At 37.5% G+C, this 13,047-nt stretch overlaps 1 protein-coding gene across 2 annotated transcripts; it reads right to left on the bottom strand.

The window, feature by feature from the left end:
- Positions 1-559: 559 nt before the first annotated feature.
- Positions 560-12,179, bottom strand: LOC103989782 (increased DNA methylation 1-like). Of its 2 annotated transcripts, XM_065155371.1 has the most exons (10): positions 11,951-12,179; positions 7,549-11,337; positions 6,038-6,161; positions 5,330-5,415; positions 3,861-4,102; positions 3,483-3,569; positions 2,619-2,718; positions 1,647-1,839; positions 946-1,024; positions 560-857 (listed from the first exon to the last, which is right to left on the bottom strand). In XM_065155371.1, coding segments are annotated over exons 2-10 (4,563 nt in total). In that variant the 5' UTR covers positions 11,200-11,337; positions 11,951-12,179; the 3' UTR covers positions 560-856. The 2 variants fall into 2 exon arrangements, with proteins under 2 accessions (XP_065011443.1, XP_018682361.2); XM_018826816.2 differs by having other exon boundaries at positions 560-1,024.
- Between the last annotated feature and the right edge of the window lie 868 nt (positions 12,180-13,047).

Below are 13,047 nucleotides of genomic sequence, written 5' to 3'. Positions count from 1 at the left end.
AAATTTGTCAATAAGCCACAGATAGAATTCTTAGATGACAACAAATGGATTTTACTTGAATCGAATCAGGGGGTCCTTTATATCAATCAAGTTTGAGGTGGAAATGGTTGAGAGATGAGTTTAAGGTAGTCAAAATTCACTTATTATGGGCATATTTATGTGATGTGGTCACATTAGCACATAACTCACCAATCAACTTACTTGGGATCACTGGTTATGGGATTCTCAAGTAATTAAGTCTAATCTCAATTATTAGTGCGTTTATGTGGTCAACCCTAAATCTTTGCTGATGATAATTTGCCCTAAGTTGTGACCAAAGATATCAATCATCTGTGGTTTCATATCATGCAACCGACATCCACAGTACCCCCAAGGCTTGCATTGAATACACACACCTGTTTTGAACATGAGCAGCCTTCAATTGGTTCACTCATGTATTGCAGCTTCTCCAAAGAAGATCCCTGTTATCTCAGCTATATTCTGGTCATGCACATTAGTTTCATGTATGCTGGTATATAATTCCAGCAGGAAACTCTCAAGATATCTCCATCTTCTTAACTGAAAACTTGCCAAGGAAACTACCACACTATATTTTATGATTCAATTACCACATTCTTGATCCATGCATTTCTTTTCTGCAACAATAATGCCTATGCATAAAGTATGTCATGGCAATATAACCAGCTCAAGTTTAAAGGGCTCCATTCTTAGGGACAAACCACAAGCGCACTGGAGGTGATTACTGGTGTCAAGGCAAAATCATCAGAACCAATGTACTCTGGGGAAGCATCCTGTGGAAACTGGCCGACCGAACTACTGTCGAAGCTTCAGCTTGTTTAACACTTTAAACTCCACATCTACAATCACAAATGCTTCGAATCAAGTGTTTTTAGCTTCATACATATTCAAATTCTATACCATGCTTTGTTGTGGCATCTGCATTACCATTCCTGGCTGTTTCCGTCCTTCATCATTCCCTGCATGCCGCTAGAACTCGGCCTGGTTGGGACTTCATCATTGGTATCTGGAAGAGATAAAAGAGTCAGAATCAGAATATATTGCAGAAGAGTCTTAGAAACTCAACTTTGTTGGAGAATTTTAAACTCGACCTGTAGATTCTTTCATTTCTAAGATTACCTTGTCGGTTATGTTTAGCAGTCATGAAATGAGTTTTACAAGGTTATATATTTCTAAAATGAACAGTTTGCATTTCTTCTAATGGCACAATCATGTTTGCTTTCCGTTTAGATGTATCATGAGCACTTGAGTGCAGGTTTTCATCACAAGTGCCAAAATTTTGAGATTGATCTTTGCTTGAATAAAATTCATGTTTTGGTCCTGAGGTAGCCTATGTGAAGTTTTTGGACATTAGAACGTAAAGTCGTAAACCATTTACTAATAGTTATTATTATGTATGAGACAGGGCCAACATGGCCACAGCAATATAACTTGCCAGTTCAATCACTTGGGAAACACATTCCACAAGATTTGAACCTGAAAGCTGATTGCAGAAAGAGAGCAACTGACCAATGGGCCAAATTCTGATTGATTATTAGAAAAATATTCTTAGTCTACTTGGACAAATTGAATAACTAGTCACAGGAGAAAAAATAATGTCAAAACACAGATCAAGCGGGGAAAAGGACCTGATGTTTTAGTTGTTGCATCATATAGGCTCTTTTTCAGCAACACTGTCCCTGGAAATGACATGAGATCGATGTTTTGTAGCCATTTCTCAGTATCTTCAAGTTGCTTGAACCCAAAAACTGATGTCCAGGTTTCAACTAAAGTAGGAATTGCGGATAAAACCAGCATTTCAACCTTCAAAGATTTCAACATCTGTCTCGAAGAAAGTCAAGAGTTAAAAAATTGCATAAAAATCAACTAATATCAAGCAGAAGAAATAAAAACCAAAATAGAAACTATTTAAATAGTATAACATTAAGCCAAAGAAAATATCAGAATTACAGAAGAACAAGAATGTAACTGATTCATATGTGCAGGTAGTATGCATATGGTTCATTTTAGTAGTGCTGCTTACAAGTTTCACAGAAACAGACCCTTGCGCAGCTTATGTTAGTTCTGAGTCTTCTGACCACATTGGCTGACCTATCATTTTGCTAATTAAAGACGAGCAAACGTGTACCAGGAAAATTTTAATAGAGAATTTGGAGAACTTTTCATTTGTGCTACTAGAGGGATCAAACAAAATCCATGAAGAAAATCTAGCACTCTTTTCCATGCACAATGCAGAACATTATGAAAAGCATGTGAACAAGGTACCAAAAGAAAAACTAAACAAAGCATAGCTAAGCCATGGAGAAAAGCAACCCTGTAGACCTTAGGAAGCAAGCCTAAAGACTCTTGGTACCAAACCTTAAAAATAAGTTACGGAATTGTTCTAGGACATAGTCTTTGAACACAAGCCAATCCAGAAAGAGCCACGTACCACAGAAATGAATGTGCCTCATAGAGGCATTGAACAGTCCTCAAGCAAAAACCACAGCAGATAATTATGAAAAATGATACAAACCGGTATGCTCTCTCTTTTAGTATTATCAATATGCACTAGTTCAGATCTAAATAATTTAGATCAATTTAGATATAAAAATGGATACCTCTTCAATTGCTGCCAAAAGGCGCCTGCACATTCCTCGGCGACGATGCTCAGATCGAGTTGCTATAAGAGGCATTTCTGCGACCTTAACACTGTGAATCCTACAGAGAGTAATAGGTTTCTTTTAATTCTTTGTATTTAGAAATCTTCAGCAATAAAATATGTAACATCTAATATTTATGAGTAGAAAATATCCAGTTCCATGACTGTAAAATTTTAATTGATCAGCGAGTCTTTTCTTCAGTCTATGAGTCTAATATATCATTTTGGAGCTTAGAATTATTCTATAGCAATACTTTTCACTAGGTCCCTCATGACATTAAATTGCTGAAAAGATTTTACCAGAAGCATTCTTATTGCTGCAAATCCTAGCTACAAGTCTTTTGCTAATATGGGTATCCCATGTGTGAGCATGTGTCTCCACATTGCCTAAATCTTCAACGTTTTCACTTTGTCCTCTATTTGTTGAATTCCAATGTCCCAAACAATAATTGATTTCTATGTAATTGTTAGGTAAACCTAGATTTACCTGATAGAAACAGCCTACTTTCTCATCTGCTTTTGGCTGCTACAAAGCTGCTCTGTATAGTTGACATTGATCAAACTTTTTAAGTCTGTTTATTAAATTTTGTGTAGAGAACTTCAATTCTCTTACTTCAATAATTCTAAGATATTTCTTTGTTAACAGGAAATTTAGTCTGTAAACAAGAGAACTAAACGTAAACTATCAGAGAACTCTACCATCAAAACTAACATTCATCAAAAGACATCTCACATAAGAGATAACTTAATTTCCTGCACAAGTATTAATTAAGAAAGATAAAATTTGGTTACAAGGATGATAAAATTTTGTTGTCAGAAGTACCTGATGGATGCTACAGAGATAAGCTCATCATTCTTTTCCAACACTGCAGTGTAGAACCCTTTATAGTTCAAGCGTGGAAGTTTAGACCTGAAATGCATGTTTCCAACAAAAATGTTCCACTTTAAAAGTACATTAAATATGAAAACCAAAAGAGAAAAAACAATGCAAATCTCCACTTCAAATTTGTTGGACAGTGTTGCTTGCTACCATTACAGAGCAGGAATAAGAATATCTTGGAACAGCTACAATGTAGTTTTTTTGGTATAAATTTGACAAATAGCTAACATTTTACAACAAAACCACAAAATACAATTAGTGGCTCAAGCATTCTGCCATGAAAAATTCAACTCAAAATATATGAACTGATGAGAACCTTACCCCCAGTTGTACAAGATATGTGGAATCATGTCTATTCCTGTTTTTAGATCTACCATGGGTAGAAAGCATTCCTCCATAATACTCAAGGCAATAGCCAACTTCATGTTGCATTCTGCCACTACAGCAATTTCTTCTGCAGACTGGAGTTTTTTATCACCATGATTGCATCTAAGAACTGTTGATGAGAACCCATCACCAACACAGTTCATGACACCCACAAGAGAACGTAAACCTAGGTAAACCTGAGAGAATGAGAAAAATGAAATGATGTTTTAATTAGAAAGAAAAGAAATCATAGATTAAAATATTATTAATATGAATAATATGCCAGAAACAAAGGAGGCATAAAAGAGCCAGTAGTATGGAGTAATCTGAGAAAAACAAAATCAAAACTATCTCATGATGCACATGAATTCTTGTGATATATTATCCAACTCTACCTAAGAGGAAAGAATACATCAGCAGTTTTCTCCTTTATAAGAGAGAGACCAACGACATGCGCAGCAAGGATGGCTCTAAACCATGCACTATTAGGTCCAGTAGAGGGTCAATCTACAAGCCACCAAAACATGCAGTCATATCAATATTAGTGTCAGCTTTGCCTACCTTGAAATTAAGGTCACCTGTTGTTCCTATCATTAACTCCACCTAATAATCTGAGTTTCCAAGAAGAAGTCAATGTCTGGTTAAAAAACTTCTAATCTTTCACGAGAGCTTCAAGAAGGGAAAACTAAAAGGAAAATGTTGAAGGGACCTCTATGGTTCGGCTCCCAATAGGGCAACCCAAGATCATCTGGTCACAATATTCAGGGTTGTCTTCTTCCAAATGGCGGTATCCAACCTCTCCTCAAGGAATGTATCTAGTAGAAGTAGAAATTCATAATATTAACCAAGATTTAAAATCTCTATTGGTACCCATACCAGTAGATGTCCAGACTGGTAAAATGCGAGCACCATACAGTATACCGAGTGTCAGTATGAGTTAGCACCAGTTGGTACCAGGTGGACTACTATAAGCAGCATGATAGAGTCCTAACCACCTTGAAAGACAGTGAGGGTGAGACAATAATGGGGAGGATGGAGTGGCAGCCGAAGAGAGTGGCCGGAGAAGGAGCCATGATGGAGGGTGTAGGAACGAAGCGGAAGGGGCAGCGATGGAGGGGAAAGGAGGGGAAAGGAAGGAAGACTGGTGATGAGGGCAGTCACTGAGAGCAAAGGAGCAGCTACGACAGCCAATGGTTGACGACGGCAGGGAGCTACGGCGACAAAGGATAACTACTGCAAATAGACAATTTGCTTATGTGCATAACTATTTGAATGTACATCAACCCTTCTTTTTTTTTTAGCTTCATAAATTACCACTTTTACAATCATAGATTTTGTCTACAAAATAAATAAGCTTTGATGAATTCCTTGACAGATTATGCCAGATGGATTAGACACATCATTAAGTTTGAAATGGAACATACCTCTTGGCAGTCAACTCCACAAAACCAAGTTCTAGATGCCACTTCTTCATAACGTGTGACCTTCTCTTTTATGCATTTCTCATGGTCTGTAATGGTAGTGAACATTTAGTGGGGAGCAAAGCATATATAAACTAGCAAATATAAACGAACATGAGTTTAAAGCATTGCTTCTGGAAGTTCTTACAAGATAGATTTTATAAAATTTCAGCAATGACGATGCAAAAATAATAATTCTGATGCAATTTATACATACTGGTGGTATGTCTTGCAATTTATACAACAATAATTGCCGTCCTCAACATTGTATTTTGTCCTGGTCCTAATCTAGCAATTATGTTGGAATAGCAATATAAAAATGAGCTATTATGCTTCCCAACGAATTAATCAAATTTAATAAACAAGAAAAGTGAACTAATAAGAACTATAGGTAAACTTCAATACGTGAGGACGAAAAAATAAAAAATAAAAGAAACAAGTTGATAGCAAAAACATGTGAATTATATTTATGATCAATTGCATCATTAGCTTACTGCCATAACAAAAGCATTTTTAATTTAATAACTAGATAGTGCTCTTTGCACATCAAAACTCTAACTAGGAAGTCAATGATCTATGATAAAACAAAATATTTATGATAATTCGGTGGAGGATAAAGTAAATTAGTACAGAAAATAAAAGGAGCACTTAAATGAAAATGAGAAGCATTACATCGATGTTGACATTGTGAGCATTCTAAAGTGGCCATGGCACTTGGTGCCTCCATTATGTTAACTACAACCCCACATACATGACAAATGCAATTAGGACAATACCATCTATCTTCTGGAAGTTCCTGCATGAAAATAAAAGGTTGTGAAGAAAGATAAACATTTACAGACAAACATGATAAAAGAATATATTTCAGGAAAAGGTTAAAGTAGTTTAATTAATATATTAAGATTGTGTTGGATGATTAACTAGAATGATGTGTACACAAAAGTTACTTAGGAAAGAAGAAAATGATAACAATCTATGGAGGATATTAACAGGCACTAAGGTTTTCAATGATGTTAGAACCAGGACACCTAGTCGTTTAGATCCTAGTGTCTAGACTAACCCAATGTAAATGTTAGTATAAGTTTTATGGTTTTCTTTTCATGTTGTTATGATATGAATACATAATTTCCTCAATGCTTTTGGAGTCTAGTTTTCTATCTTAAGCTGAAGATAAATTGGGAAAAGATGACAATGCATAATTTGCCCCAGGAGCCAAAAGTTATGTAAGATTTTTTACAACAATTAATAACTTATGCATCTCATGCTCTAGTATAATTTTTTTTGTTTTTCTAATACTTTCTAGTTCCTTATTTATGGTTTTATTTTTGTTCTCATTTTTAATTTATTTTCTGGACCAATTGTTAAGAAATTAAAGTATATTTTGGAAGATCACAAATAAATATTTTTACTTTTTAAATAAGATTAGATATAATTATAAAGATAAGAAATTCTTAGTTTAAAAAATTAAAATGTATTTTGAAATATTTCAAATTGATGTCTTATCTTTTAAATAAGATTAGATAGAGTTTTTTGTAGAGATTAGGGACTCTTGTTTTTCATATCTATAAATAGGTGACATCTAGATGTGTAGATCAATCCAAGTCTTAGTATTCAAGTCAATAGGGCTGAAGTCTAAGTGTCATTCAAGATCTGTAAGTGTTTTTCTTTTTACCTTGATTTCTTCTTTTTTTATTTGGTTTGATCTTGGACTAGTAGTACCTTTTTACTACTATTTGAGAAAGGGTTGCACATGCATGTGATTCCTCCTTTTTTCACACCAATTCCAGTCCTGCTTACCTAATCGGACTAAATCTTATTAAACCACAACAAATCAATTTGATCTGATTTTGACTTTATGAACTATAGTCCCAACTCCATAAGCATAATGTTCAAATCAACAATCATTTATTTACTTATTTGTTTGATGCTAAAACATGCATGACATAAACAATCTGAATATTCAAAAAGCTGAAATTTTCTAAATCTATAACCAAATTGAAAAAATAACAAGATCTAAGATATGTAATTAATGACTTATCAAGCATAAAAACCTTGAAAAGCATCAACAAACAGAATAAGCATACTTGACTGCTTATATGTCGAATCTATATATGCAGAACAGATACATATACCAGATAAAACAGTAAATATGCAAAACAAAAATGGACTAGTGTAGGACAAACCTTTGAATGTAAGCATGCTTGATGATAAGAAGAGGGACAGTTATCACAGCATATTAATTCACCGCCATCGCCACAGTGTCCACAGGTGTCATCATTTTGTTCAGTCTCCTCGTCATCCATCACAGGAATAGCATCTTTCCTTGTTTTGTACTCGAGAGACCAAGCTTGAAGTTGACAGAGAACGTATGACTTACCAGAGCGAAGGAAAAGATTCAAACAGGGTTTTTGGAGCATGTCACCTGCATGAAGCTTAAACTCGGATATTGAAAAGAACTTCTTGCAGCACCTACAAAGAATTCCATTCTTAGTGACCCGTCCATCCTTTACCACCGTGCTATCCTTTAGTTCACAATACTGGAATGTATTACGCACAGATATGACCCCCATTTCAATCAACCTACACAACACTGTTCTTCGTCCTATGGAGCGCTTGACATTGCTTATCTTTCCACCTTTTCCTGCATTGTTCTGAAATAATTTGTGATCTCCATTTTGACTTCTCAGCTTTTCAGATGCATCCAATGACCCCACTTTTGAAATGATCTCTCTACTAGCAGACCTGCATCCTTTTCGTTTGACAATAGTAGCAATAAAAAGATCATCATCATTGGCGTGACCCTTACTCTGCTGCTTCTGCTTATTTTCCTTAAATATTTCTGGCCTCTTTACTTTGCTAACTTCGAGGTTGTTCCCAGAAAATGGAAGCTTGCCATCAGGCAGAATCACAGAAGTATGTAAGCAGCTTTCACGATGGGGCTCTTGGGAAATGCTAATGTTATACAACATACTATTCGATTCTGTACAATCAAGAAGCTGCTCCTGTACATTTTTCTTTTCAGATGAGTTCCTAGGGTGGGAGGATCTGCAACAGGTAGATTTCTGTGAGTTCATTCCAAGGTGATTGCTATCACCTTCAGACAACCTAAGCTCAAGCACATCGTTTTGATTTAGTTTCATCAATGTATCTCCTCCATCCCCCAAATCCATTATAGGCCAACCCCTCTCATCCTTGTTATACCTCCTTGCTCTTACTCCCAGTTTTGCAGTATTCTTATGTATCATCCTAGAACTAGTTTTGACTGTTGGAGAAGCATACTTCTTTCCAATTTCTGAAACATTGCAACTCTTCTTTTCAAGACTTGACTCTTTTAAGCAGCCTGAATTGGACTCTGATATCTCATCTCCATCAAATCCGACAACCTCTCCGTAGTTTTGACTGGGTGGATTTGCTATAGCAGTTTGGCCACCCATTTTGGCTTCTTTGGTCTTTGATATATTCTTTTTATTTTGTGCCTTTGTGACGAAGGGAGTCTCAAATGCTTGCTTAGTTTCACATTTTGAAGCTCTGGAAATTCTCTGTTTTTTCCTTTTATGCTGAACTATCTCATTTTCAGTGCTCCTCGTTGCCAGCTCTTTAGTCGCCCCAAGGCCATCTTGGTTCACTGGATTTAGAACTCCCTGATAGACCGGAAAGCCCACATTATATAACATATTATTGTTAGTGCCAACGACAAAAACTCCTGTCACTAGGTTTGCTTGATATACCAAAGGTTGCACTTGTTGATGGATATTTGTGCTGCCATTGGCATTAGTGGTAACCAAGTGAGCTAATAGTGGTTCCCTCTGGTTATCATCCATTGTAAAAAACAAAGTTCCCCCTGGAGGATAAAGCAATACATTACGTTGCTCGTTCATTTGATGTTGAGATGACTGATTTGCTGTGGATAAGTTACCATAGCTACCAGAGGTTCTCTTTCGTTCGTCTATCACTTCATTCTCATGTGCAACTGGATATTCCATGGAACTTTCAACTCTATGACCTCCTTTAGAGCAACTTGATCTGTGCTGTTCAGTGACTTCCTTTGCATTAAAATCCTGTGTGTCCACACGACCAAGTTGTGCCTTCTTAGAGAGGCTGTCTGTATCTTGATGTGATCTCTTTTCTTTAGGATGAACTACTGTCTGTTTGTTAGGACTATCAGCACTAAGGATTTTATTCAAGAACAGTTTCTCATTTTTCTGGCTTGCAGCTTCTGTCGGGAGTCTTAGTGAACTAGATAAGCACGAATCTTTCTGGATCACTTTGGGAACGCCAGATGATAGGTTTAATTTATGCAACATACATGATGCTTTGGAATCCCTGCCAAGCAAATCCCTAGCATCATGACATCCTTTCCATTTTTGTCCATCGAGGCTTCGAATGCTTCTACTTTCTGCACTTGCCTTAAAGAAATGTTCTTGGCGTACCCTGTGACGGTTACGCTTGTCTCTTAAATCAGGAGCAGGACAACCTAGCGCAGAACTCTTGCCATCAGACACAATATCTGAAAGAAGACTCCGCTCTGAACTGCATAGTGAACGTGAATTATGCTGAACCCCATTGACATCACTCCTCAGTAAGCCCAAACTTTCAGTTCCTCCGAGAACAGTTGTCATACTATTTACTGCTTTTACTGCAGTTCCCTTTCGCAGGGCACTGATCTTTTTATTGATGCACACAACAGCCACGAATGGATCAAGAAGAACCCAACGCTGCAGAAGAGACAGGGAGTTTTCAGGGTGCCGAATTTCCATTTTGATGAACTCCAGGACATCTGCTAAGTCTCCAGAAAATGCATTGATATCAGTCCATACTCTTCCACTTTCTTCCTCTCTTATATTTGAAGTATTTGCAGATAACTTGACACCACATGATATCCAAGCTCTACTAAGTGAATATAGTTGAGCTCCTTCTGCTGGTGGATAATAAATTAAATCAAATTTGCGTCCATCTTTCCTTGAATGAATACAAATCTTCCAGCCAGCATCCATCAAGAGGTGATGGGCATGTGAACGAAGACTGGTGGACAGATCTGTCGGCAAGGCCCTGTTTCCTCCAACATCGACTGTCTTCGAATTCGGGGTATTCAACAATGTCTTTTTTATGTTCATGTACGTCAGTGGCAGAGGCAACTCTTTGGTAGTGACAGGTGTGACAGGCATCAACTTTGTAGGAGCATGATCTTCTTGAGGACAAGGAGAGCTGTTTAAATTAGCATTTGTATTTCCATTATGCTTCTGTGTACTTTGTCTTTCATCACTGAGGTCACAGAAAACATCCACAGAATCAAACACATAGTAGCTAGATTTGATACTCTGATCGAAAGATTCAACAATGTGGCATGGTTTTATTTGACAAACACTATTACATCTTTGAGCACTATCCTTGAAGCTTAAATGCTGGCTAAATGAAAGATTCATCTGCTTCAAATTTATTTTATGGACATCTGATTTAGCCCAATACGAGAAACTGCTCTTCGGACATTCTTGTCCATGCTCAAGATTCATCTTTTCATGCTTGAAAGCATTTTCAGTTGACTCTTCAAGAGATAAACTCGCTGAGATGCCACTTTCATAGCTGGTGTTAACAAGCACTTTACTCAGGGAATCCTCACTTAGTCTAAAATCCCCAGTATCGAATGCATCATTGGTTTTGCTGACACCATTCTCGTCAAACTCCAAGAAAATCTCAGCAAATATCTGATTTTCCGGAATGGAATCCTCAAACTCATCACCCGCCAAACTCATGATTTTTTTGCCAAAATGCAATTTCAACATCTGTTCCTCCTTGGATACAAGTGATTTATTCACATTTGATGCTGGCATTGTCATTGACAATACTTGTCCACAATAGAAATGATTGTATATGTCAACGAAAAACCTAAACTTTTGTGATCAAGTTACCTTAATCACTAATCCAAAATACTTCATCTAATCGACATCACCAGGGAAAGATTTCTTTCACTTTTCCTGAGAATTACAGATTCGACAAGAAAAATTACACAAAGAGAACCAACCAAACCCCAATAATTAGTATCAACACAGCTATATACTCTATATATGCATGATAACATTTAAATAAACCCATCTATATAGAAATGGAAACAACAAGCAAAACATCTACAGAAACTTGCCATTACAGACCACAAATGGTTGGAGTAAACCTTGCATTTGCCTCCCCACAGGAAAAAAGGAAATGTTCTTACAGAAATGGAAAAGAAAAAGAAGACATTTTAGATTCAAGTCTGAAAGAAAAACGAAAGGGAAATCTTTCATAAATCCCAAATTCTAGCACATAATCTCGATTCTCAACCTAAAAAAAAGGCCCCTCGCATGATCATCACCAAATGCAAACCAAATCATCATCGCTCTATAGCACAACCGCATTACAACATCTTCGTAACTCATAAGATCCCAATCACCACATTCTTACAAAGAAACCCTATCAAGCATGCAGAAAAACCCAATCTCTGCTCCAAGCAGTCGAACAGAAACTACAGGAAACGCACCAAAACCCCTCACCCAAAGCAAGGAAACCATCTCAAGAGTAACGAGGAGGGCCAAAGCAGGAAGAAAACTCAACCTTAGGGAATCGAAGGTAGGGATCGATCGCTCCACTCAGCATCAACAAGCTACGGATCAACCCACCAAAAGGCCATCACAGGAGAGTAATCTGGGGATGTCCGACCAAAGACGTGTCCTGCAATGGGGGCAAAGATCAGGAAGACATTGTGAAAGCATTTCACCGTTCCCGAGAGAGAGTGCGAGGGAGAGTCTCTCTCCCAGACCCTCCCCCCTCTCTCTCTCTCTCTCTCTCTGCTTCGTCTTTGGCGTCGTCTTGGCGTTTCATGTCGGATATATTATGAGGAAAAGAGCGAGGCGGTGTCCGCACGTTGGAGAGGCAACTAAAGAAACCGTGGCGTGGCGTTTCTTTCCACTTCTGGACATGCGGGTCCACGTGGACCGTTTTCGTATCTATTTTTGGCGTACTCTACGCCAAGTGCCCACTTCCTAGTATCTTGAGTAGCTCCTTTTGTTGGCTTTGTCGAGTCTACGAAGCGGAGACTTTGAAGCAAGGTATGTTATATCGAAGTGTACCGTCCATATCAGATGGTACGTATCGGTCCGATAGGTTATCAGTATACGGATCACTCGGTATCGTTACAGTGCTATAGTATTTTACTGTAGCACTATAGCAGTACTATAGTACTATACTATAACACTGCTATAACATAAAAATATAAAATTATTCGGTATATCAGGGTGTATCGTTCGGTACGTCCTGATATATCGCCCGATATACTGGTACCGTACCGTACCGAACCCGGATCGAAACGTCGGTACGATATGATACGACGAACCTTGCTTTGAAATATATAACAAGGTAGGTAGGATGATATATATATATATATATAATTCTAATACAGAATATGTGATTCTGAGTCCATTGTAGGACTCATCGTAATGTGTGCTTGTCTCAATGTTAGGAAGGTCTGTAAGTAACTTAGGACTTTGCTTGCCTATAAACAAACTAAACGCTACTACTACTCATTGAAGTTGGTGTACAGTGAGTTCCAATCTCTCTAGAAGAACACCGTCTCCCAAGCTTGCCTGGAGCTAAGACGATTACACATTGATCGACCATCGAGAACGGTGCTGTGGTGTGGGTTAATTGGCTGG

Source organism: Musa acuminata, chromosome BXJ3-6, assembly GCF_036884655.1.
Source record: "Musa acuminata AAA Group cultivar baxijiao chromosome BXJ3-6, Cavendish_Baxijiao_AAA, whole genome shotgun sequence".
Lineage (NCBI taxonomy): Eukaryota > Viridiplantae > Streptophyta > Magnoliopsida > Zingiberales > Musaceae > Musa > Musa acuminata.
Note: the sequence above shows the minus strand (reverse complement) of the source record. Positions and strands in the feature narration are given on the sequence as shown.